Raw genomic sequence first — 26,737 nt, 5'->3', positions numbered from 1 at the left:
TTACAGAAAACCTAACTTCGTTTCACACCTCAACTATTTTTGCCTTCATTCATAAAATGTATGACGTCAATAAGGAGAGGAAATCAATACAGTTCCTTCTATTTCCATATGTAAATAAATATGGCAACACTGTGTATTATTTTTTGACAGTTATAATGTCATTTGTGTTCAATAGGTTATGGTATGTGATTATAGAATATGGTTTAGAAATTGTTTATGAATTATTTTATTATAATCAGTGCCCATTTTTTGAATACTGAGAGAAATGTAAAAAAATAATACACATGCCATAAAAATCATCTCAAATTGTATTATTCCTATTGGAAAACCCTGTATATTCAAATATTCTATTGGTAAGAAGATGTTAAAAGTTCCTTTCAGCCAGAAGGTATAAGTTAAATGATCTTTAATATCAATTCTGCAAGTCTAAGACCCTTTCAGAATATGAAATATTACTAGTAGATCTTTCAGTAAGAACTCATTTCAGCTAGGAATGTTACACAAAAATAGGGAAACTTCAGCCACTTCATGCAGTTTTTCATCTTCAACTAAAAAAATCTCATTTACTTTTAGAGAGTACGGAACTTGTAGTTAATAATTCGATACTTTCAGAGGTAATTTTTACATCACTTGCGTCTCTTTATTCACTTATATCTCACATCAGCAGCCTCACCATCAAGGTGAAGCTTATGCATAAGAAATAAAACTCACAGATGTATACAAAACTTTTATTTCGAGTATAAAAACAATCATCAATAATACAATAAATATAAATAGTTCTAAATTACGTGTTTTACTTATCCTCTCACGATTCAAGATAAAAAACTTAAGGTACAGGTTCCAATTCGAACATAAATTATTATCACTAAGCGGAAGAGATCAACAATACAATTTTCCTCGTCAAATCTGCAAAAAACTGTCAGATACTCGGAAAATTTAACAATATGACTAGAATACAACGTAAGGAAATCTCGGTCTATCATTGTAAAGCTCTCAAAGAAGCCAAAATCTGATCCAACTCATTCTTATAAGCGATCAACTGTTGCTGTCTCTCTGCGCACTGTTCACAGTTTCTGTTCATGACGCTTTTTTGCGCCAAACTGTTCACTATAGCTCTCAATCGATGCTCCCTCTCCTCGTACTTCTTCTCCATAGCAGCTAGCTGAAACAAAAAGGTAGGTAAGACAACGCCAAATTATAAAAAAAACACATACTTTCTTCTGCAGTGATCCAACATTAGTGTCTGAAATCACATTCCTTCTACAAAATACTGTTCTGTCGACTGATGTCATTTGGTCATTCAGATGATCTCTTTCGACAGTCACTATAGCTAATTCTTCTTTGGTACAGGCTAGCTGCGTCTGGAGGGTATTTATTGACAACTGCTGAAGCTCTAACTGCTCCCTTAGAGGCTGCAGGTTCTGTATGTATTGCGCTATTTCACGCTCGTGTGCTTCTTGAAGAGCATTGAGCTGTTGAGAAAAATATTCTGTTACAATTACCATAACCAAACCATTGCTAATTTACCGACATCTACAACAACTTAGAAAACATTTTTGGAAGCTCAAATTAACACAAGAAAAGGAGTCTTGGTAGAAATAAAATTAGCTTATAACCTCCACAGAAGTGTGTACTCTTCGTCAGTGAAAGTAATTTGGGAATCAGATGAGTAGTTTTAGAGATAAGTGAAAACATGCAAACACTATTCATTTTGCAATTAGCCAAAAACTAGAGAAGACAAAATACTCACATCGTGTATCCTTTTCTTCTTCAAATTCTGGTAATCCACCTCTATCCGAAAAAGCTGCTGCTTGACCTTATCAAAATCCGTCTTCGTAGAATCAAGGTCATCCTTCGAAGTGATGTCAATGTTAGATTCCGTAGGCGATTTGGTCCTAACTACCACCATCTTTTCGGAAAAATTCCGAAAATCCTTCTTTTCAGTTATGTTCTTCAAGCTTCCCTCTCTTTCTTTCTGCAGCCTTCTGTTGGTCTTCCTTATCTCTTCCATTTCCCTTTGCAACTTCATTATGGCCTTCTCTTTACCAGACAAGTCCGCTTGAAGGCCTCTTATTGTCGCCAACAAGTGGGACTCACTCTTGCCGTCGTTAGCCTTGGCACTCGTCTTCACAGCAATTACTTTTGGAGGTTTTGTAACTACAGTGTCTGTTTGGGTGGACACTGTAGTTGTTTCTTTCTCTGCAACATCTTCGAGAGGAGCGGTCTGCGTATACATATCAAAACTATTGTTCTTCTTCTTCAGCTGATCCTTAAGGTCGTTGACGTGAAGCTCCAGATCTTCGATGTGATTCTCGTATTTGGCTTTCATCTGGTTGAACTTCTCTTGTATGTCAGCGAAGACCTGTGAAGATTCCTTCTCTTTGTTTAGTAGATCCTGCTCCAGGGTTTTTATCCGATCTTCCAGCAGCTTTCTGGCGGTCAGGTTGGTATCACTGGACTCGTTTTTTGCCGCCATTATCAAAGCTGACACAGAATCAGGGTGTTTCCTAGCAATGATCCTCTCCATCTCCTTGATCTGCCGATTCAGATCCTGTATGCACTTGGCATCTGCCTGATTCTGGGTTTTGAGGCTCTTAGTCTGGATCTTCTCTATGTCCAGCAGCTTGTTCAAGCTCATCTCGGTCTCCAGCAGCTTGTCCCTCTGTCTCTGAACGTTGGTCAGCTCGTGTTTGTATTTAGCCAAGGAGGTGTCTACCTCGGCCATTCGCTTTTCCAGATTTTGGTTCTGTTTGAGAAGGTCATCTTGGGAGTTTTTGAGGAGGACGTGCGTTTGGGTGAGAGAGTCTAGTTGGAGTTGTAAGGCTGTGTTTATCTCTTTGGCGTCTTTCAGTTCGTCCAGTGCTTTTTCGAGGTCGACTGCAACGTCTGGGGTTCTCACCGAGGCTGCCAATTTAGTTTCTTTGAGAGCTTGCCTCGTCTTTTCCAGTTCACTCTGAAACAGAAGGAATTTTCGTTACATCAAGAATAAAGGTGGATATCTACTATCGAAAACTAGTTTGATAAGGCCCAAAATTGAAGAATAGTAGGCACCGGACATAGAAGGGGCACAAATGAAGTTCAAGATCGACGTCTAAGACTTATGGCCATTAAAGACCGATTTGCGACAACTCGATCTTGGGCTGATGAGTGGTTAAGGGAACAAGGCCATCCTGTAACTGTCCGAACGGTTGACCGCAGCATTATCGACTCCATCTTGTATTACCTCTGACGGTTGAGCTTCGCCGGCAACGATTACAGTGGTGCAGAGAAAGTCAACACTGGAATGTAAAATGGCATCAGGTCGTCTTTTCTGATGAATCTCGATTCTCCTTGGGTGCACATGATGACCGGAGAAGAGTTAGACGACGTCGGGGAGAAAGGCGTGAACCTCAGTTTGATGTTGAGCGTCATGTACACCGGACAGTAGGCGTTTTGGTATGGGATGCTATTGCACCTGCTAGTAGGTCACCATTAGTCTTTATTCGAGGTAACATGATAGCGCTGCGTTACCTTCATGAAATAGTGGAGCCATATGTTCTCCCTTATCTTAACCGGCTCGAGAATACAAAATTTCAGCAAGATAATGCCCGACCTCATGTTGCCAGAGTTAGTTTGAACTTTTTCGAAGCGACCCATGTGAATTTCTTGCAATGGCCGCCCAGATCCCCCGATCTTTCGCTCATAGAGCATGTTTGGGACATCATGGGTAGAAAGTTTGGAAATTTAACCCACCCTTCACGGATTTTAGCGGTTCTGAGACATGAAGTACAGGTAGCTTGGGATAGTATTCCTCAAAAAGAAATAAACCATCTCATTGCATCAATGCCGAGACGTGTTGGGGAGTGTATAGATAATCGCGGTGGACAAACACATTATTAACAAATATATTGAAAAAATTGTAAACCCTTCGTTTTTCTCTCCAAATTTCAATCATTTACTCCTTGCTATACTATCTATGTTTTACCGAAAAAATTAAAAATTTAAACAGCTCCTTCTGGGTGTTTCAGTTTCTTTGTCAGTTAGTATATTATAGTTGAATCATCTTTGAATGATTGATTTAAAATATTTTCATCAAATGGAATCCCAATTTTTATAGGAATTAATGATGTCTAGAAAAAGTGGAGTAGACAAGTTGAGTTGTAAGACTATTACGCACTTCTTACACACGCGCTCTTTTGCGGCACGTGAGTCTCCTTTTCTTCTTACAATCTGAATCACCTGCTACCTTTTACAATTTGAACAATTCTGCTAATCTACTGATTAAATTTTTTTGTCTTTTCACCGACAGAATTTCATTCTGGATTGAATGAACAGATTAGCGTAAGAAATTCGCATTGGTAGAAACGAACAGCGAATATTCAGATTATGGTCCAAAAACCAGTTTTAAACAAACATATAAATCAACGGGTCGTTCAGAATTAAAAAAAAAACAACGGGAAAAATTTTCTCTTTCCCGTACTGCGTTATGGCGTTCTGTAGATCATAAATAATGCTAAAGGTCCAATTAGGAAGCAACAATATCCTTCTCGAGGATCCATCTGCACGACTTTAACCCAGATCCAGAAATGGACTAAGGGCAAATTCAATATTTTCAACAATTCGATATTTTTTACTCTAAGAACGGCGAATAAAAAAAATTCAAAGAAAACATTAACTTGGCGATCGGAGCTTTTGAGCGTTAATTCATTAATGCGCCTATTGCGCCCTTTGCGACTACAGAACTGTATAAGTGCTGTTCCTTGATTGTTGTTTAGAAAAATCTAAAAAGAAACGTTGGTACAGGACGAAACTTTTTGGTTTCTTGTAGTTTTGTCCTATCTGCTACGGAATTCGAGAAAAAAATTCAAACAATTCCCTAGTCATCCTTAGAGAAATTCAAATTATTATAAAGAAGTCAGTAGGCTGTGATGAATAAATTAATTATAAACTTTGCTACTTATTTACCCAATGTGTAGCGAAGATTAATAAAGATTCGATAAACTGGTACAATCAACACAAAAAGTAGGACTACAAGAAACACCCTGTATCTCGAAAACAAACGTTTGAGGTCTCATGTTTATAGAACTTTTTTCCTTAAAAACATTCAAAGGATCTCTTATTTTATGTCAAGAATATTTTTTGAATAAAAACAAGTTGGAGTATTTAATATTTGGTCCTTCGAGCCGGATCTGAACCAGAATTACTTACCCTGTATATATTTACTGTACCCCTAGTCAAATTTTGCCAAATTACAAATTTTTTCGCAGTAGTCGAGAACCGAACCTACCCTGAAAATTTCAATATTCCAGGTTGTTTCTTTCGAGAGTTATCGTGTTTACGGCCAGACAGAATTGAAATCAATCATTGTTGAATCAAATCTGCACAATCAAAAAAAAAAAAACTAATGATGTGTTATCAGGACGTAATTTTTAAATAACTACCATTCTGAGCAATCCCAATAAGTACGGTCCTGTTTTATAGGTCCAGTTCACAGCTTCATCAGAGCGATATCGATCAATACATCGTGAAAAAAAAACTAGATCGGGAACTTACACCAATACAGATTAACCTCTCATAAACGCCTTCTTGAGAAGATACTTATACATATCCAACTTAAGAACTTTGAATATTTCAGCGACAACAGATGCAATCAATTTAAAATTTTGCACGTAGATTTATAATAAATTATTATATAGAATATAATTTAAAATGCCCGCTTCTCTGCTCCAGAACTTTTTGTGGATCTCTGGTAGTTTACAAAAATGTAAAAAGAAACTTTTGGTCCAGTAATACATTTTTTGGTTTCTTGTAGTTTTGTTGTATCTGCTACCGATTTTGAGAAAAAAATTTCAAACAATTCTCTAGTTATCCTCAGGAAAATTCAAATTATTATAAAGATACAGTTAGTAAGATCTTATAAATGACTTAATTATAAGTTCTAGTACTTATTTCTACTCAATCTGTAGCGAAGATTAATAAAGATTCGATAAGCTGGTATAATCATCACAAAAAAGTAGGACTACAAGAAACACCCTGTAGGTACCTTGAAAACAAAGCGTTTGCGGGCCCATGTTTATAGGACTTTTTTTCTTAATAATCCAAGGAATCTCTCATTTTCCTTTGTACCTTCAATTTAGAAACACCCTGTATAGAAAATGCCAACAAAAAAGTGAAAAAGGCTCTTTAACAAACAAGACTGATCTTATATTCAACATTATGATGATACAATTCCAGCAAAGCCTATTTGCCAGTCAATTTTTTGCCCCACTTCCGATATTTGCATCTTATTCAATCTGAAAACTGTTCTATTTCCATAAAATAAGGAACTCTTAATCTGTGACATCTTTACGACAATACATGACTGAAATAGGGTCGTCAAATAGAACGAAATAAAAAAATTGGATTTAATTTTAAAGCGTTTTGATGTTTTATTGTCAGAATGTGGAGCACGACATGCAATGCAGATAAGGGTTATTTGAGATTCACGCTGTGTAGTTGGTATGCGTGGATTTAATGTATGTGATGAAGCGTGCTCAAGAAATAACGAGAAATTGTTTCTTGAGTCGCGAGTAAATAGACTGAAATTGTATGCAACTTCTTATCGAACAAATTTTTTTATCTGAGGTACAAGAGAACGTCATTAGGTTTCTTTGCAATTTGTCTGGACAAAATATGCGGAGGCAAATGGATTTTGTATTCATCATAAAATATATACAGTTTTTTTCCTAACTATAGTACGAAACTCTGAAAGATGATCCGTTAGATAGTTTTAAATAAAATTCCTATGAATATATGTCTGGAGTTGCTTCGTTTCTGAAGAATTTCTGAGTATCAATGAAATAATATGTTTATTTCATTGTGAAGTGGAAGATATGCCATCAACGATGGTTACGGTTGCAGCACTGTATACTTTTCATGAAATTTGTCATCAACAATTCGCACATTTGTGGCTATATGTCTTTGATAAATTCACGAATTCCATCTTTAAGGTATTTCACGTGGCCCCAAAGAAAAAATTCTGAATTATTCTCAATAATAAACCTTAGAAATCGTTAAACAGAATATCTAACTCCTAAAATTTTCACACTTCAATTCAATTATAGAAAAATTGGCAATGCACTCAGAGTAATAAATATAGATAGACGGAGCATATGTCATTTGCAGTAAGCAAATTTTGTCCCCAACATTAACTATCAAATTTGACATGAAGCGCGCGGAAATGAAAACATATCAGTGATACAAAATTTCACTCAATTCGCGAGTTTCTCCACAAAGAACGCATTTCTTATGCCCATAGTGAATCAACGTTTCATATTAACTCAAAATTTATTGGAATAAATACCTAAATATATCAGAAATTCAGATGACAAACTTCAGGCGCGTTAAACGACGTGAAACAACCGATGACACTAAGAGAGCAAAAATTGCCAAACCTTGGATTTCAGCAGGTAGATACAGAAAAAAATAAATATTCTGCTTATTATAAATTCGACAATTAGGAAAAATGTCGGATTCCAAATATTCAAATTTCTATATTTAATCGGGAATCACTCAAATAAATATATTACATTCAATATAATATACATTCATAACGATATAGTAAAATTGTGGATTTGAAAATATATCACAATCCGGCAACATAATCTAACCATGTTGGGGACATGTAGAAATTGCGTATACTCCCTCTATCTATGTTTATTACTCTATGGCAACGCATTTTCATAAAATCGAGAACATATAGAGCTACGAAAATTCTGAATACAACATTTTTCACCACAGAGTCATTACTGTCAAATTTTCGGTGTTTTGAAGTTTTTTCCGCCTATTAAACAAAATATTTTATTTAAAAATGTGGAAAAACTACTAGCTTGACTTCGCTAAGGTTAAAATTAAGACCTTTATTATTATTAAATGATAATCCAGTGTAAAATTCGGAGTATTTACGAACCTCCAACATTCCAAAATGTGAACTACAAAAATTCAGGGCAATTTAACACATTTTTCCACCAAAAACCCAACTAACAAAAAAAACCAACAGTCATAAAGGAGACCACACACACCACCCCCTTCCTAAAGATCCCCATAGACACCCACACCAACCCGGCCCTACCTTTCCGTACGTCCCTCGTACCGTGCAGCGGTCGAAAAAAAAACAAACAAAAACAACAGCGGTACTACACCCACAAGTACCAGAATCTCCGTGTTCCGTTGGTTTCCCGTTTCCAGGTCAGGACCGCCGCTATAAAAAGCGGAGTCGCACCAACTGCGCCAAAAGTCCAAAGACCGCCGAACAACAATGTGGCGACTGACCTTGACGCTGGCGCTCCTAGCGATTGCGACGCCAGGCGTCCATCCGAGGAACCTTGCCAATCCGGCGTCCCAGCTGCATCCCGACGTCGACCTGTTGATGGACTTCGCCGCCAGACCAACCCCCAAAAGTGTGGACCAGACGATGGACGAAGGACCTTTCGAAAAAGTGACATACAACAATAGCCAGGTCTGGAAGGCTTGCAACGAAGACGACAAATTCCTGGTCGAGCTGAACGGGCTAAGGAGGGAGAACAGTAAGTTTTTGACATATTCCCGGGGTTCCCCATGGGTCTTTTTTGGGTCTCGTACAATTCAACCCTTAAACAAAATCATCCTCTTTTGGGGAAATAACTTTAGTAATCGATAGAATGTTAAATTTCAAGATGAAAATGTCCTATAAATATAGTTCGTCAACCGCTTCGTTACCAAGTTACAGGGTGTTCTAGTTTCCAAGGTTTTTCAATTTTTCTTCAGAAGTGTTGTTGTTTTCGGGATAGAGGGATCAAACTTGAAGCATGTCTTACTCTTTGGTGTCAGAACGGGATGGTAGTCAGAATTGTTGTCAGAACCTAGAGAATGATACCTTTTCCAAGGTTACTATCTTAAAATATTTTTGTTACCATTTTTCAATTTTCAAGAAAAAAATACTTGTGAAAAGAGGTCTGCAAACCTATTGTTCAAACTCTGAATGACTCTAATTCGAACCGAATATCTTGGAGATTATCGAAAAAACGAAGAAAACCAATATCAATAATTTTTCGTATATTTTTTTCAACAAACTTTTGCAGGTAATTGAAATTTTTTCTTTCACAATTCCAAATGTTCATAAACGAAAATAACAAACTATTTTGAGCGTAGAGCACCAACGTTGAGAACATTGAACGAGATTAGTGCTTTTTTCAGTAGCCAAACAAATCACATTTCTTTTACGATAGTAGACTATATTTAATCGCATGATTATGATCTGTTCCAAAAAGTAACGCCAATTTTTCATCACAAAAATAAACGTCATTCTGCATCTACGTTTCTAGTATAGATAATTGAAGGTAGGAAGTTCAATAGATACAAAATACAAACCATTGCTTGGACCTATTTAGCATCAATAAATCTTTCGACCTTACCATGATATGATTTTAATTATACACTAATAATAGTTATTTTGTATCTATTGAGCTCCCTGAAGAACTTAATTAACAATGTGGAAATGTAATTCAATATTGTAACTAGTAATTTGTATAATTGATATCCACAAATTGTTTTAAAATGAAAACAAATATTCTACAAGTCAAGATCACAGTTAATAAGCACCCAAAAATAAGTTCGATTATTTCTAATCCACTGAAACTAATAAAAGTGGGCCAAAATAGCGTAATTTTTTTTTTGATCTGATCTTTAAACTTTTTTTCCACTATTAGTTCCCCATCTACATATGACAAGATAGCACAAACGAAGCTCCTTAGCAGGCATTTCATATTTCCGTATGATTTTTAATTGATCATGGAAAATCCTTGAGAAAATGCTATGTATCTTGAATATAGAAATTTTCTGCTTACTACAAGGCCAGCGTTAGACTAGGACAATATTTGATGTGTAACTGCTTCGTTATACAGCCTGTCATTCACTGAGAATTTCGAAAATTTTCAGGGTAGAGTGCATGAAATTTTTTTCGGGACAATTCTTGAGGTTTATTTTTTCTTAAATATACTGAATATCGAATACCACTCAAGATCATATTTGAAGAGGTAAAATTTTATCACTTGTGGATCCTATTATGTACCTACATAAAAGAATAAATCAAACAAAGCTTTTGTCCACCAAACAGGCTTCAAATTCACTTGACTCAATAATAAATGGTAAAGTTTAATGTAAACATGTTATTTCTAGTGATCGCCATGTGGGGTGGTAATCTAACATGTTTAGACATAATGGTGAGAGCACAACACATCAAAGAGGTGAGTGAATCTTTTGCCAGACACAACGTCGACTACAGAATCCTCATCGAAGACCTACAAAAAGCTATAGACGAAGAAAATCCTCCCCTTGAAACACTAGAGTTGGACAATCGCCAAGGTGAGTTCCCAAAATTCGAATATATCTTTCTTCAATTCGAGAATATTATAGTAATTATTTCGATTTTCATTTTAGTGAAAACTTACTGATTTTCAGGAGAAATATTAAATTCTGACAAGGAGAAGAGAAATGGAAAACTCCTTTACTATTACCCATTCTACTGGGGTTTGTAAATTGTATGTTAATTATCAAAAGAACTATCCTGGGAGAAAATAAATGATTCTTTCTTTCTCAAAAATGCAAACGCTTTGATAACGATATGTCATTTGTTAAGTTGGTATGTCTGTTGAGAAAATCTGGCATGATTTTCATAGCCTATTAGTTTAGAAGTTTATCAGGTTTTTGTTTTATTGTCAGTTTCCTATAACAAAGACCCAAAAGTTCTAACCAAAATTGCCAACTCCAACATAGTAAATACCAACCTAGTAAATGAATATTAAGCGTGTATGTATTTTTGAAAGCTACAGTCTCATTTGTTTTTTGGACAAAGAAGTAAAGCACAATCATTAGGGAAAGCATAAATCCTGTTATTAAAACGCACTCGCAACAAATATTTATAGTTCACTTACTTCAACTAGTCAAATCCTTTGCACAATGAACCCCTTCATAGCTTGTTTTCACTTCCTTTCTAATGGAATCAATAGAGTCTCAACGTCCCTAAGAATATCAAAATGAATATTTTAATGTCTGTTTCATAGCTTGTTTGGATTAGATTTCACCCTGTATGATCTTCAATATTCGAATCGGTACACTCATTACCATATAAAACTTTTCACACTCATTATTATGCAAACAATGTACAAGAACACAATTTGCATACAAAATACCTATATCAACCTCAACACATGTAACCTATATACAACCAGAAAACAACATTGTAAGACTTATCTACACATCTAAATATGACAAAGCATCAATTACGCTTTATTCCAACATTTTCAATTCATAAATAATACAGAATCACAGTCCATTTTTTGTGCCCAACACCACATCCTAACCTTACATAACCCGAAAATCGAAGGATATTTTAAGGAATTTTCTCATCCAGGCCACAGACTGACCTGGCAGGCCTACCACCGCCTCAACGACATCAATGGCTACCTAGATTACCTCGCAGAAACCTATCCACAACTCTGCACTGTCAAGACCATAGGTTTTTCAGTACAACGTAGACCGATCAAACTCCTCAGGATCTCAAACGGTAACCAAGGCAACAAAGCTGTGTGGATAGACGGTGGAGTTCACGCAAGAGAGTGGATATCCCCGGCTACAGTAACCTTCATCATTAACCAGATCGTGCTGAGCTATGATAACGATCCTCTTCTTGAGTCTACCGATTGGTACATCACACCAGTGGTCAATCCAGATGGTTATGAGTACTCCCACAATGTGGATAGGCTATGGAGGAAGAATAGAAGAGGTTCTGGGTATTGCGCAGGCACAGACTTGAATAGAAACTTTGGGTGAGAATATTTTCATTTCACTTTCACATAGCTGACACTTATGTCAGCTACTTCTTAAATAAATGACACTTATGTTACTTTATAATCTCAAGGCATGGATGGGGTGGACAAGGAGCTTCAGGCAATCCTTGTACAGAAACTTACAGAGGACCATCTGCTTTCTCTGAACCAGAAACACAAGCTATAAGAAACTTCATAAGTCAAACTAGGGTACCTTGGAAAGCATACATTTCCTTCCATTCCTACGGCCAATATATTCTATATCCGTGGGGACATGATACATCTTTGCCTACTGACTATAGAGATCTGGATAGAGTGGGACAAAAGGCAGTAGCCGTAAGTATAAAATATTGCCTACAAGACACCAAATTGCTAACACTCAACTTTACAGGCTATCCAACAGGCCGGAGGTCCAAGATACTCTTTAGGATCCTCAGGAAGACTATTATACCCGGCTTCAGGGGGCTCAGATGACTGGGCCAAAGGAAAGATGGGAATAAAATACTCCTACACGTTGGAATTGAGAGATAGCGGAAGATATGGCTTTGTCCTACCTGCTGCTTATATTCAACCAACAGCCAAAGAAGCCTATGCAGCTGTTAGGGCCATAGTATCTGAAGCATGAAATATGTTAAACTGAATTTATAACCCAGGGTTGAATAATTTTTTCATTGGTGATACATAATTTCGTTAAATAGGCATAGTTATTTATTGTTATTTATTATTGTAATTATATATGTAATATTATGTATTAAGAATATCGATATTTGAGAGAATAAATTATCTAAATAATAGTTTAAATTGCTGCTTGTGAAAACAAAAATTAGTATAGAACGAAGTGAGAGAATGGTTAGGTTAGATAGATCAAATCACCATAAAAAATGTTTAAACTTGTCTCACCTTCACATCGTCCATATTTTTTTTAAGTCGACTATTATCGGCCTCCAATACTTGAATGAGGCTATCTTTGAGGTCCATTTGTTTAGTTTCCAATTGTCTTCTTCTCGTCTCAATATCTAGTTGATATTCTACTTCTTTATTCCTATTTAGTGAAAAATTAGTTTCACTTCTGCTTTGTATCAGTTTGTTCGATGCTATCTTAGAAATGGATTCATCATCGTCTTTGATTGTATTTGAAAAGTTTTGACTGGAACTACCAAAGTTTTTGTTGATATTCCTTTCTGAGAAGCTTTGTTTAATGGTTATATTTTGGACGGTAGGTAAAGGTATATTTTGTTCTATTGAAGGAGTAGAATCTGAAGAATCAATTCTGCTGTCATCAGAAAAATCTTCAGTATAAAATACATCTCTCTCATGATTTGAATGTGTTCTCTGCTGATCAATTTCATCAGGATGTGTGTCTAAGGGTAAAGGACTAACACTTTTTGGCGTAGGTGTCGAATTCTGAGAACCAGAAGAAATCTCAGAAATGTTCTGAGACGTCTTGGATCTTTGACTAAGTTGTTCAAAACTCTTTGAACTCTCTATATATATCCTTTCAGCTTCCTTCATCAACTCGTCAACACTTCTTTCTCCCAACTTGGCATCGAAAGGTCCTAACGGACTTTGTGCAGCCACCCTATTAATCTCTTCTATTATACTACCTACGTCCACATCTTCATCATTTGCCTCATTATTTCCTTTAAAACCTTCAGCTTCTCTCTCCAGAATATCCATCAATGAAGTGCTAGATGCATTGAATTCTTCCCCTACATAAACAGATTTATCTGGTTCTTCACCTTGGGCAGTTTTGTCTTTTACCCACCAGAAATTTGATGATTTCATTTCCATAGTGCTATCGATTATACAAGGTGTTGGCAACCCTTGTGATTAACACCTCGGAAAGTTTAATTGAAAAATCATTCAAACGGAATAGCAGAATGTTTGTTTATTTTAACTCTAGGTTTGGTTGCTTGCAATTTGACATTTAGAAGAGTTTTGCGCTACTTGCTACAGTACCTAATTATCACATCGAAGAAATTGTATAAGAAATTTCTGTTTCTCGTGAAATAGTGAAGTAGAATTTTTTTTAAATATTTTATCTCAATATATTCTTGGAATAAAATCGAAATTAAATTATATTTGACGGTAGATGTTGGCCGTGAGTGAGAATAAAAACATATATGGTGTTCTATGAAAATATTGTGTCAAAATCAAATTGACATAGAACATAGAAGTGCACCGAATTTGACACAACACTCAAAATATATATTGTGAAAGTTTTTAGTGAATAATATTTACTACATTGTTTTTAGATTGATTATTTCAATTACTTGTGAGGTATAATGGAATCCGGAAATTCATCTGAAAAATCATTTAAAGAAAAACAAGCTGAAAGACTGAAACGCCTTAAAAATCTACATAAACTTAGACAACAGGCTCGAACACACAATCACCAAGAAGTTGTGGCAGAAGATGCAAGAAACAAGTTGCCGAACAATTGGGAGAGTAGCAAAAAGCGAGCTGAATGGATACTGAATGATGAAAAAGCCAGAGAAGAAGCGAAAGAACGTGGTGAGGATTATGATAGAACAAAATTACTTCAAGTAACTGCTCTGGAAGCTGAAAGACTAGAACGCAAAAAAAAGAAGAAAAACCCAGATCAAGGTTTCTCTGATTTTGAGTCGGCAACCGTAAGACAATATCAGCGGTTGGTGAAAAATTTACCACCCAAAGACATGGAACGTTACGAAGAACAAAAAGAAAAATATGGTGATGCTTTCTATGCTGGCCCTAATACCATAATACAAGGTTTGCAAGAAGATAGACCAGAAGCTATAGACAATATGGTAAAGGATTTAGAAAAACAGATAAATAAAAGGAACAAATACTCCAGAAAGAGGAAACATAATGAAGATGCTGATATTGATTATATTAACGAAAAGAATGCCAAGTTTAATTCGAAATTGGAAAGATTCTATGGAGAGCACACTGCGGAAATTAAGCAGAATTTAGAAAGAGGCACAGCTGTTTGAATGAATTATTTTAGGTTGTGGCCTGTTGAGAATCAACATAAGTTCAGCATCATGAATACTGTATGATCATCTTGTTATAAGAAATGTAAATAAATAATGTAAATATTTTTGAATTGAAGACAATTCAATGAATTTACCAAGTAATGACATTATTAGATTATCAATTTTAAATATTTTTGATTCTACAAAATACAAAGTTTCATTAAACAATTAAAAGGACAGATTTTGTATCAATAAAATGTTTAGAGTATTAACTAGGTTTTAATTTCTTGTTATTATTTTTATACAGGTCATATTTATTTAAATTATATTTCAGATTGTTAGTATTTCCCATCATCTTGGTATATTGAATTTCGTCTTTTCTGATTCATCATTTGTGATAGCTTCAACGATGTCAATTGCAGTCTTAAAGCAGGCGTTCCTATAACAATTGATATATATCCTGAAATATGTATGTGGAGCCCACAACAAGTCTTACAGTGGAACGTTAAGTATATCAAACCTGCCAAAAGAGTTGTTCCTCCATCAACAATAAATCTCTGCTAAAATTTATTAGAAAACCATACCGAGAACGAATGTGCAATCTGTTTGCTTCTAGTTTTTCTTAAAAATTCAAAAAATTAAACTTAGTAGATTTTGCCTGTAAGCCATCTATACACAATTCACTGAACTTATTTTTGGCGCAGCAAACTACGAATAGAATCCTGTGACGTTAGGTCCCTACAAATCATTGGTTGGGGCTACTTTTCCTAGATGGCGCCACATAGTTTATTCCTATAAATATAAATTGGTGTATGTTGTTTATGTAAGCGCATCCGCCCATTAATTATAATAGACTGGATAATGTTACCTATTGATGCAAATTGCACGGTAAGAAGTCCACATATTAATTGAATTATTTGTATATATAACTTATCTTAGTTTATTTCTTTTTTGAATCTTATTGAGAACAACTTACGAAATGAATAATAGAATTACTAACAAATAATCACTAGAGCAAATGTTCCTGTTCTTTTACCGAATAATTCTTATTGGGATATTGTACTTATGTGCTTGAAGATTGAAGAATTACAGCAGCAGATTCTCAATTTTAATTTAAGTTCTCTTGAATTAACAGAACAATGGTACCCTTGGCTGATTTTGCGGCCTGCTGAAGAAATATACATTTTTTTTTCAGAAAACCAATTTATTCACACTAAAAATATAGAAACATAATCTGATGGGAATGTGTACAATTCGGAAATTAATCAAAACAGCCTTCTACCCCTTGACTGTTATTTTATTGCTTTCTTATAAAAAAATTAATATGACATTTGATGGAAAAGTGTTGGTAAAAAGCATATCATGAAACAAAGTTTTAATTCATGATATAAAATGAAACATTTCATATTATGAAATTAAAAATTTTTTCTATAAGTAAGAAATATTCTCTCGACAGTTCTATATCTAATAACAAATCGTCAAATTGAATTAGCATTGATTTTATCATATTCCAATTATCTATTAGCGAAATGTAGATCTGTTTCTGTACTTCCCCTTCTTATATGAAATAACTTTGTTGCAAAACAAATTATATTAATAATAACATTGAAATGAAAAGCAGCAACTCCTCAAGTTTTGCAGAAGTTTGAAGGTTTACCACAACTTCACTTCACCAGTGGCGCATGAAAGAAATGGCTTATATTAAAAAGAGATGGTGGTAAAGGGCCAGTGGCGGCTCGTTAAAGGGTCCAAAGTTTATACAGGTTTCCATACTACCTGATATATTTTCGCCACAAAGTCTGTAATTTTCGGTTTTTGAGCCGTAAATGGTCTCAAACGATGAAGTTCGGCCCACTGATGAACTTGAAACTTTCAGTATTAGTGGCCGTTCAAAATTGTTTTTTCTTTTGTTTATTTCAAAACTGCACGATCGATTGAAGATTATATTTACATTTGAATGTATAACTACGATTTCAAGCCTTCCTTGACCAAAAAATATCAATATCCAGCTTCGTGCAGAATTTCCAGCTGGTCAAATGGTTTTCCTGCTAATTTCAAAACTACTGAATCAGCAGAGATCAAACTGTGCATTTAGATTTAGAATAGGAGTTTCAAGCTTCATGCAATCTTTCATTTCAATCGCATCACCCGAACCATAGAAAAGTCAAAAAGAATATCGAAACACGTAGAAAGCACTGACGTGAAGCGGGATCTTTTGAGCGCTCATTCTTTATACAATATGTGATCTCCAAGGACGCAATTGGCGCATGAATTACGATCAGTGAGTCGGACATTCGATTTCAAAATTCGAAAATTACAGATATCGAGTGGAAGCGAATGTTCAACCTTGATGGGAAATTCCATGTGCCTCCCCTGTCGAGACGTCACTGTTAAGGCGAATGGAGGGAATCGAGCACTCTCTTTCTGATTCTGCAGGTTTCGAACGCAAATTGCTTGAGCTTCCTTCCAGTTGACGGTTGTGTACATATAGGTTGTCTTTGCCAAAAATACATTCTGAAAATGAATAAAATGCTGTTCAGTGTCATTTTTGTGGCTTTCACCATTTCGTATGGTAAGTTTTTGGATAAATATTTACAATTTTGGGTTTCTCGAACGTTTGTTGACTAACAAGAAATAGATAGAAAAGTTAACAATGATGTAAACGCTTTTTTTAAGGCATGATTCATGGGATATTGGAGAAAGATCAATTTTCATTGTTCAGTTCGCTTTTATTTAATTGAATTATTTAATTTGATTTATTTCATTATTATCCCCATGCAAATTGAATCATTTGTAATTGTAAGGTTGATGTAATGTTTTATTGTTGATGTCAAGGATATTATTATGACCTTTCTCACGTGAATTAAGGCCCTTTGGCCTAGGTCAACTTTAAAATCAATATTCCATTCGTTGTGGAAGGGCGTTGAATATTTTTCGAAAAGACAGTCGGAAAATTATCATTTCCCAAATATCAAAGTTGATCCTTACAGAATATCACATGATAAGGAGTTTCAATTAATTTAATTTGGCCTGGTTATTGTTTTTGTTCAAATTAATATCTATCTTCTGTTGGAATTTTGCATTGTTTGTTTCTCATAATAGAAATTAAAATTTTTTATTTGAATATAATTATTTCGGTCATTTCATTGATTATCACTTAGACCATTCAAATATTACTGTATTGATTGAATCATCTTTAATTACACCTGTTGAAGGCTTTCACTTTCAAAACTTGTTTAATAATCATTCATTTCAGGTGAATTTTCTAATTGGTCTTCGCATAAATCCAAGATTGACACTAATAATGATAATCATAACGAACAACAATCTAAGTATTGTCGTAAGCTAGAATTTTTATTCTTTACATAAGAACATTTTCTCTTCATCTGAAATGGTGAAATTAGTTCATCTACGCCTTCTTAAAATTCAATACAGAATGCACGTACAGAAGAAAGCTACACATGTTTACCAAATACTTTTGAAATCAATCCCTGGAATTTCCACTTGTACAGTCATAGTTTATACAAGATTGCAATAACATCAAGATTAATTAATGCAAATGAAGGTTGCTAGAAGGATAATAGGAAATAATTGAATTGATGATATATTTTTTTGACGATTATATAACTCCTTTGTTGCTCTACTCGAATTCTACGTATTGAGTTGAAAATGATCGCGAAAAAATTGGTTAATCACCTTGCCGAACATAGAGTATCGTTAATTGGGAAGTTCACCTTCGATCGTTTGGTCTTCTAGTCTGATTTTATGCACCAATGAAATTTTTATTGTAAACACAATTTTGAGGATGTAATTTCGATGTTTTGCTTTCAGGTAATTGCTTGGAGTGTTATACCTGTGATTCCAGCCAGACTGGCCTCTGCAATTTTGGCATTGCATCCTTTGTGATGCCCACTGTGGATTGTGATAAACAGATAGGGGATAGTAACCCCCTTACAAACTGGATTCCAAAACAGTGTGTGAAACTCACTGCTAAAGGTAATAAAATAATCAAATCCTATGATAAAGTCGCCTTTTTGAAGTGGTAGTTTTGCAAAGAAAATAAAGTCGGCCGGAGCCATATCAGGGAATATGGTGGTCTTCGTAGGATTTGTTGATTTTTGACCAAAATAGTAGTACGAAATAATATTTTTATCCAAGAATCTTGTCTTTTTAAAACAATTACGTAATTTCATCATTTCAACAGACGAAATTCCATTCACAGTGCAAAATTTAGGACAAATTTTGGTTAGGAAGGTAGATACTGTTATAAAAATCTCAAAAGTCACGTTACGAGTCTTAAAAGTACTCATCAGATATTTATTCCATGATTCCTTGTGTAAAATTTATTATTTATTCAGGAAAAACAAAATTCTAAACCAAATTCGATAATGTTTTGAAAAATATAAAAAATTCGAAAACCAACCATCCACAATTTGAGAATCAGTTGCAAAATAGTGGAGCTAAATTTCGTGAAGATCGTAACACTGAGACGAAACAATAAATTTAATGTAAAATTTCGATATCTGAAATCAAACCTTTCAAATATTCATATATGATTTTTCCTTCAGAGTAATAAACATAGATAGAGGGAGCATAATATGTCATTTTCAGTAAGCAAATTTTGTCCCCAACATGAACTATCAAATTTGACACGAAGTGCGCGAAATGAAAACATATCAGTGATACGATATTTTACACAATTCGCGAGTTTCTCCAAAAAGAACGCACTTCTTATGTCGCATTGGGAATCAACGTTTCATATTAACTCAAAATATATTGAGATGAATACCTAAATATAACAAAAATTCAGAAAACAAACTTCAAGAGCGCCAAACGACGTGAAACAACCGATGACACTAGGAGAGCAAAAGTTGCCAAACCTTGGATTTCAGCAGGTGGATACAGATAATAATAAATATTCTGCTGATTATAAATTCAACAATTAGGAAAATATCTAAATATTCAAATTTGTATATTTAATCGGGTATCACTCAAATAAATATATTTCATTCAATATAATATACATTCATAACGATGTAATAAAATTGTGGATTTAATAATATAATCCGACAACGTAATCTAACCATGTGGGGGACATATAAAAATTGCGTATAATCCTTCTATCTACGTTTATTACTTTATGGTTGGGACTATCATGTCACTCTATGTTTTCATGGCATTCCACAGAAAAGGAATATTTTCTTCGAATTTGGGTTCAGACAACTGAATCAAGTACCTACCTCTATTGAAACAAAAATTTCACGAAAAATATTCCATTGAAAAGAATCAACCGCAATTATTATTTTAGATACACTAATATTGTCTTGCTATTGGTAAACTTTGTATTATTACTTGGATATGGAATGACTCATTTTAATTACTGTAACCATGAACGGAACATAACATATTCGTATAGGCTGAAAATAAGTCATTCACTCCACAATACTATTCATTATCAAGAAATGCTTAGCAATCGGAAACATGATACCTATTCAGGATATGATTAATCTTTCTCAAACTTATCACAAATTCGAGACATAGAAATAATTTTTCGTTGGTCATCAAATTTGGTAAAAAACGTTAACAATGTTCTTTTAATCTGCTGAATAAGGATTATGGAACAATGAAACTGTTTCATTTCAAGCTGTTACTTTGCATTGGGTTTTATGAGGTTGTGAAAAACAAACGCTTGATCTTAATATAACATCATTATCTTTCGCTTCTTTTTGATCTTGGAGTGATGAACTAATATACAGGGTCATTCACGAAAGGTTAATCATAACGCGTATCTGATGAACTAAATAGAACACAGTTCTGAAAGTAAACTTTTTGGGTAAAATACAGGGATCTCAAGATTTTGTTCAATAACTTACAGGAACATACTGTATGATTTTTATGAATCGGGTTGTTTGTACGAACAGTTTTTTATGAAAGCAGAAAACGTACGAATTTGAAAATTCCATAGAGTAATAGACGTAGATAGAGAGATATACGTAATTTTTACATGTTCCCAACATAGTTAGATTATGTTGTCGGATTTTGATATATTTTCAAATCACATTTTACTATATCATTATGAATGTATATTATATTGAATGAAATATATTTATTTGAATGATTCCAGATTAAATATGCAAATTTGAATATTTGGAATCCGATATTTTTCCTAATTGTCGAATTTATAATAAGCAGAATATTTATTATTTTCTGTATCTACCTGCTGAAATCCAAGGTTTGGCAACTTTTGCTCTCCTAGTGTCATCGGTTGTTTCACGTCGTTTGGCGCACTTGAAGTGTGTTTTTTGAATTTCTGATATATTTAGGTATTTATTTCAATATATTTTGAGTTAATACGAAACGCACGTCCTATGGGACATAAGAAGTGCGTTCTTTGTAAAGAAACTCTCGAATTGAGTGAAATATCGTATCACTGATATGTTTTCATTTCCGCGCGCTTCTTGTCAAATTTGATAGTTCATGTTGGGGAAAAAATTTGCTTATTGAAAATGACATATATATGCTTCCTCTATCTATGTTTATTACTCTGAGGAAAATTCAAACTCGAATACAAAGCCATCTGTGACGATTCTTGAAAAATTGTTTTTACTAAACTTTTGTATTTTTCACCGTAGAATACTAATCTAAAATAAAAACAGGGTTTCCCCCTTGAAATTTCAAAGTTGAAATTAAATAGGAGAGGTTCTGGATAAGTGTACTTTCCCCTCAAAACATTAAAAAATGTGAAGTTTGGAGTGTTTTTCACATTTTTTTCTCCCTTTTCAGATGCCGAAGGAAAAGAATATGTAGCAAGGGGATGCATTCCTTATTCAGGAGGTGCATGCGATGTCATAATGAGCACTTTGGGATTCTTCAGCAAGATTGGTGGAGGTGCCAAAGACCTACACTGCTACCCCTGCGATGGTGACAAATGCAATTCTTCCATCTCAGTTCAGCCAAGTATTGCTGCAACCCTGATTCTCAGTATTCTTTTCTGCATTTTTAAGCTTTAAACGCCTACTTCCACGTCGTTCATTCGATTCAAGAATATACTCTTTGTTCGAATTATTTTGTATAGCTTCAAGTAGTTTTAAACCTTGATTAAAATGTTTTACTTTGTTAATTTTATGTTTTCGGCGACTTTCGTACTACTCAGTCTTTACTATACTGAAATTTAAGTTTTTTAGGTTAGGTGAGGTTAAGTTATGAAATTCGTTTTGAATGTATTTTTAATAAATGGCTAATGGCAGGTGTAAACACGAAAAATTAATATACATATATCAATGTTAGAGTTCATAATGCTTTTAGTTAAGAAGAGAACGTTTCTATATATCTGTAGTTTTTATACTGTTCATGGAAATTTTATATTTTTAGATTATGTGACTCGGTCTTGCTTCAGGGAAATTCGCCTTTAAATCGAAATTTATGTATTAATAATTTGTCACCATCCTTAGAAGCATGTTTTTTATTTCAACATTGACTAAATGTGTTTTTTGTGAAATCCTTTTCATATACGAATAAAATATAAATATTATCCCCGACTATCTGTATGTTGAATATTTATAAATTTTATGTTAACTTTGTATGCATTTTGAATACTTTAATTAGCTATTGTCAACCTCGATTCCATTTTGTTACCTATTGCGTGAAGATTTCATATTGATTTTTTTCTGAACAGCCAATTTTTTTTTGTAGATACTTCATGTTCGATACCATTTCAGCTGAATTTTGTATCATATGACTTAGGTATCATATCAACTTTTTTTTATGATATAAACAGCACCAACTATTTATTTTTGTATAAATTAATTTTTTCAATAAATGTGATTGTACGAACGATTTTTTTTAATTATTTTCAGGAAAAATGGAAGAACTGAGTTATATTCGATCATTTAAGTTCACTTTCTTTATTTTGTGGACTAAACTGGAAAACTTATAGTAATTTTTATAATAATAATAAAATAAAATTTTATATATAAAATTTATAATAATAATAAAATAAAATAAGAGTTGAAATGTGATAAGCTCAAAAAGCATTTTTACGTGATCCATAAATTTTAAAGGTTGAAATAAATTCTTTATTCAAATGAAAATTCATAACTATATTAGTGTTAGGTCTTTTCGGTAAACAATATTGTATTCAGTATCATCATAGCAATAAATTATTTCAATTTCATGATCATGTATTGCGAAATTTACTAGAAATAGACTACACATTCAAAACTAACAATTTTTGGAGGCTTAAAATTTGTTTGCAGAAATTTAAAACAGGAAATAATAAATTAAAGTGATTGAAGCCGATAATAAGAGTATTTAAAACAAAAACACATTTTTTTTATTTTTGTGTGCTTGAATACGTTAATCTCGGAAACAACTGAACATTTTCGGTTCAGTTTTTGACAGATATTGAGCTCAGCAACATTTAGATATCAGAGGAAAAAAATATTTCTTTCTTTCCTCTGAGATTTGAACTTTGTTTCATTGAAATCCGATCGAAGTGGAAAAAGTTACTATAATTCAAAGACAGTCTTCCTGTTGAACGATATTAGGGGTGAAAACAACTCATAAATAAAACCATAAAGAGTCACATTGGGGTGAGTTTCTAATAAATGAATTCCCTAGGAGCCTTTGGCGCCACAAAGTCCAGGATGACGTAAGCAGCGTCGGTTTCAACAACAAAGGGGGAAGTTTTGTAGGGTAAGAATTCACCATAAAAGTTGATTTGATTGCTGGGAGGTTTTAGGTGGAATCGAACGAAGTAAAAAAAAAATAATTGCATCGGCCGGGAATCGAACCCGGGCCGCCCGCGTGGCAGGCGAGCATTCTACCACTGAACCACCGATGCTACAAATAAATTAGTTTGAAATTTAACACTTCAATGCCTAGGTACAACAACCAAAAATGAAAACAAAGGCAGAAATTTGAAGAGTGATAGAATTCGTAAAAATTCGCATATCAATTTTTGTTAGACTATACTTAATACAGTTTTTCTAACACAAACATCTTAGTCTGTGATATTCTATGAATAAGTATATAGAATGACGTGATATTTTCAACCACAGAACACTAAAAATACACCAGGATCCATAGAATACAATGTGTTTATGAATCTTATTATTTAACACAATGGCATACATCACTTTCTTGGAACAACTTTTTTTAGGAAACGAAAAGCATAAGAAATTGAAGCTTGAAAAGTTCTCTTTAGAAGCCTATAGAATATCTATTAGCGACAGTGTAGAAATCAAGAAAAAAGTCCTTGAATGCATTATTGTGAATTTGGTGGATGCGCATGTTTATTGAGCAAATTCTAAAGTGGTTTAACCGTTTTGGGTGTCATGAATTCGTTGTCTAGTGAGGGGATCTCAGAATCCCCTGATACTAGAAAAATATTCGAATAATTCTTTATATAATCAATGCAAAGTGTATACGATTAATTTTATTAGACATCAAAGGTCCCATACAGAAAGTTCAACCCCTTCGAACATATTGGATGTACAACTTTGCGGCTGAGGCTCATTGAATGCTCTCAAATACCTTTGGTGAGTCCACTTTTAGTGAAAGAACGTGCCGAAAGTAGTTTCAACGCTTCAAGAACGGTAATTTTGACGTCGAAGACCAGTATGGAGAGAGAAGGTTTTAGGAAATGCGGAATTGAAGGCATTACTTGATCAAGACTCGTGTCAAACGCAACTAGAATTGGCAGGATCATTGGGAGTGGCGCAACAAGCCATTTCACAACGCTTGAAAATCATGAGAATGATTCAGAAACAAGGAAATTGGGTGCCATACGTGTTGAAGCCGAGAGATGTCGAACGGCGTTTGTTTGCTTATGAACAGCTGCTTGCAAGGCAAAGATGGAGGGGATTTATGCATAGCATTGTGACTGGAGTCGAGAAATGGGTTCATTACGATAATCCCAAGCGCAGAAAATCATGGGGATATTCCGGCCATACTTCCACGTCGACAGCCAAACCAAATATTCACGGTTCCAAAGTCATGCTCAGTATTTGGTGGGACCAGATTGGCGTAGTGTATTATGAGTTGATAAAACCTACTGAAACAATCACAGGTGAACATTATCGAACGCAATAATGCGTTTGAGCCGAGCAATGAAAGACAAACAGCCTTAATACAATGATAGACATGATAAAGTAATTTTACAGAATGACAATGCTCGACCCCATGTTGCGAAAATGAAGAAGTGAAAAATTGGATCGATTCGTGGATCGCTTCAAAAGATGCCCAGTTTTTCAACGCAGGATTCGTGCACTCCCCAAAAGAGAAAGTAATGGCCAGCGTGGACAATACTTTGAATCATAATTATATAACCAGTTTTTCACAATAAAGCCTCGAATTTCGGAAAAAACGGAGAAAGCATAGTTGCACGCTTATGTAATTAATAACATAAATTAGAACTCTTCTTGAAATAATGGGCTAGATCGAAAACATCATACTGTGAAGTGCTGATTGAAGGACGACGAAGCATAGTATCAAAACCATTGGCAGATGAGCGTTTTCAATTTTCCTCGCAACCTAGCGGAAGCGCTAATTTTTACATTTTCTCCCACTTCCGTTGCTTTTTATTACTTCTAACACGTCTCTGTATTCCTGACCTCCAGTTAAAACTTTTGGCATTTGCAGCTACCTACTCTACCGCGTCCCTGATGATGGTTTTGTTGCTTTTGTTTGTTTTACCGGTTTACGTCACACAATCACTTGACATTGAAATTATTCCCACTTAACTGACCAGGATTATGCTAATGTGTTTTTTTTTTTGGCGTTTGGTTGGACTCATTGAAGCTTATCTTTGGTGGGCGTACGTAACAAGTAGGGATTCATCAAGCCAAGTAGCTTGACATTTTAACCAACTACTTGACTTGAAAATCAAACTCGTGAAAAATTACATACCTGAGCTTGGCTTGATTGGTTTTAGATATTTTTTGCTTGACTTGATATCAAGATACTTGTTTTTACTTGAGCTTGATATGCACGCGTCGCTCGGCATATATTTCTGCATTTTCGTGCGAGCTTAGACTAAATAAGGGGATTCCTCGAGCGCCGAGAGACTGAAGCATTCGCCATTGTGACTTTATTAGTAAATTTTTCACATTTCTATGAAATCTTTTGGTAGTTTCAGAATAGTTATTTATAATACAAGTGCAGAAGGCATTCATATTCTTCCACGAGTTCAAAATTCAAAAACGAGCCACGAAGTGGCGAGTTTTTGAAAGAACGAGTGGTAGAATGAGCCTTCTGTACGAGTATTATACATTATTTTCTCTAATTTATTGCATTTTTATTGAAATCAATGAAATATTTCCATGAATATCATTTAGTGATTTTTGCATTGAAAAATGTTGGTTGGCAGAACTGATTTCTTTGAGGCAAATTGATGAATTGACAGATAAAGCCGTGGCGGAAAGTTCGGAGTACCAACATATAATGATAAAATATAACCATGAAAACTGTGCGTTTCTGATATATTCTCGCACGATTTTGTTCTACAAGATGTGGAAGAATGAACGGAATAACCACAGAATTAGAGAAATATCTTTTCAAACTTGGGCAAAATGGCCAAGGATTTTTTTATCAACGCCAGCATCTTCAGCTCCTGATGAAAGACAATTTTCCAGAGCTGCTCTTACAGTTACAAAAACTCTCAATAGGTTAGGCGACAAATCTGTAAGATGCCTCATGTGTCTTAGATCCGGGATGGAAAATTATGAAATCAAACAAAGCCTGGAGGTTCATCAATATTGAAAAACTTAATTTTTATTATTTTGTTATGATTTATAGTGATTCAATTTATGTTTTTATTTCAAAAAAGTTGATATTTTCGGTTGCTTCCAATTAGTTCAATGGATACAACTGCTTTTTGCAAGGTTCCTTCTCATTTCATCATTTTTTGATTGATGTGACACTACACAATAAAACTGCTTGAAATCAAGTAGCTTGATA

At 34.4% G+C, this 26,737-nt stretch overlaps 4 protein-coding genes and 1 non-coding gene across 6 annotated transcripts; 3 read left to right on the top strand and 2 right to left on the bottom strand.

Moving 5' to 3' along the window:
- Positions 1–714: 714 nt before the first annotated feature.
- Positions 715–13,739, bottom strand: LOC123682061 (centrosomal protein of 162 kDa). Its single transcript, XM_045620455.1, has 4 exons — positions 12,723–13,739; positions 1,751–2,953; positions 1,215–1,472; positions 715–1,162 (listed from the first exon to the last, which is right to left on the bottom strand). Exons 1-4 carry the CDS (start codon positions 13,611–13,613, stop codon positions 980–982), a joined length of 2,535 nt encoding a protein of 844 aa, XP_045476411.1. The 5' UTR covers positions 13,614–13,739; the 3' UTR covers positions 715–979.
- On the top strand, positions 8,232–12,623 carry LOC123682062 (carboxypeptidase B-like). 2 transcript variants are annotated; one of them, XM_045620456.1, is made up of 6 exons: positions 8,232–8,543; positions 10,174–10,359; positions 10,456–10,524; positions 11,408–11,822; positions 11,915–12,158; positions 12,214–12,623. In XM_045620456.1, the coding sequence occupies exons 1-6, from the start codon at positions 8,276–8,278 to the stop codon at positions 12,445–12,447; spliced, it is 1,416 nt and encodes a 471-aa protein (XP_045476412.1). In that variant the 5' UTR covers positions 8,232–8,275; the 3' UTR covers positions 12,448–12,623. The 2 variants fall into 2 exon arrangements, with proteins under 2 accessions (XP_045476412.1, XP_045476413.1); XM_045620457.1 differs by lacking the exon at positions 10,456–10,524.
- Positions 13,740–13,999: 260 nt separating the features above from the next.
- Positions 14,000–15,051, top strand: LOC123682627 (pre-mRNA-splicing factor Syf2). The gene has a single exon (XM_045621361.1). The coding sequence runs from the start codon at positions 14,108–14,110 to the stop codon at positions 14,795–14,797; it is 690 nt and encodes a 229-aa protein (XP_045477317.1). The 5' UTR covers positions 14,000–14,107; the 3' UTR covers positions 14,798–15,051.
- A 2,147-nt stretch (positions 15,052–17,198) lies between these two features.
- On the top strand, positions 17,199–22,612 carry LOC123682338. Its single transcript, XM_045620903.1, has 3 exons — positions 17,199–17,351; positions 18,611–18,775; positions 21,563–22,612. The coding sequence occupies exons 1-3, from the start codon at positions 17,300–17,302 to the stop codon at positions 21,787–21,789; spliced, it is 444 nt and encodes a 147-aa protein (XP_045476859.1). The 5' UTR covers positions 17,199–17,299; the 3' UTR covers positions 21,790–22,612.
- Positions 22,613–23,550: 938 nt separating this feature from the next.
- On the bottom strand, positions 23,551–23,621 carry Trnag-gcc. The gene has a single exon. It is a non-coding gene; the product is annotated as a tRNA-Gly (tRNA).
- Between the last annotated feature and the right edge of the window lie 3,116 nt (positions 23,622–26,737).

The sequence above is a fragment of the Harmonia axyridis genome, chromosome 6 (assembly GCF_914767665.1).
Source record: "Harmonia axyridis chromosome 6, icHarAxyr1.1, whole genome shotgun sequence".
Taxonomy (NCBI): domain Eukaryota; kingdom Metazoa; phylum Arthropoda; class Insecta; order Coleoptera; family Coccinellidae; genus Harmonia; species Harmonia axyridis.
The sequence above is the reverse complement of the archived record's forward strand: the minus strand, read 5'-3'. Positions and strand labels throughout refer to the sequence as shown.

What these genes read in the sequence shown, in the direction of transcription:
- LOC123682338 (XM_045620903.1), top strand. Translation starts at nt 17,300, where the DNA reads ATGAATAAAATGCTGTTCAGTGTCATTTTTGTGGCTTTCACCATTTCG. An exon ending in GGCTTTCACCATTTCGTATG is followed by an intron (nt 17,352 to 18,610) that starts GTAAGTTTTTGG and finishes TTTTGCTTTCAG; the next exon opens with GTAATTGCTTGGAGTGTTAT. An exon ending in TGTGAAACTCACTGCTAAAG is followed by an intron (nt 18,776 to 21,562) that starts GTAATAAAATAA and finishes CTCCCTTTTCAG; the next exon opens with ATGCCGAAGGAAAAGAATAT.
- LOC123682627 (XM_045621361.1), top strand. Translation starts at nt 14,108, where the DNA reads ATGGAATCCGGAAATTCATCTGAAAAATCATTTAAAGAAAAACAAGCT.
- LOC123682062 (XM_045620456.1), top strand. Translation starts at nt 8,276, where the DNA reads ATGTGGCGACTGACCTTGACGCTGGCGCTCCTAGCGATTGCGACGCCA. An exon ending in CGGGCTAAGGAGGGAGAACA is followed by an intron (nt 8,544 to 10,173) that starts GTAAGTTTTTGA and finishes TGTTATTTCTAG; the next exon opens with TGATCGCCATGTGGGGTGGT. An exon ending in AGAGTTGGACAATCGCCAAG is followed by an intron (nt 10,360 to 10,455) that starts GTGAGTTCCCAA and finishes ACTGATTTTCAG; the next exon opens with GAGAAATATTAAATTCTGAC.
- LOC123682061 (XM_045620455.1), bottom strand. Translation starts at nt 13,613, where the DNA reads ATGGAAATGAAATCATCAAATTTCTGGTGGGTAAAAGACAAAACTGCC. An exon ending in AAAATATGGACGATGTGAAG is followed by an intron (nt 2,954 to 12,722) that starts GTGAGACAAGTT and finishes CTTCTGTTTCAG; the next exon opens with AGTGAACTGGAAAAGACGAG. An exon ending in TTGGATCACTGCAGAAGAAA is followed by an intron (nt 1,163 to 1,214) that starts GTATGTGTTTTT and finishes TTTTTGTTTCAG; the next exon opens with CTAGCTGCTATGGAGAAGAA.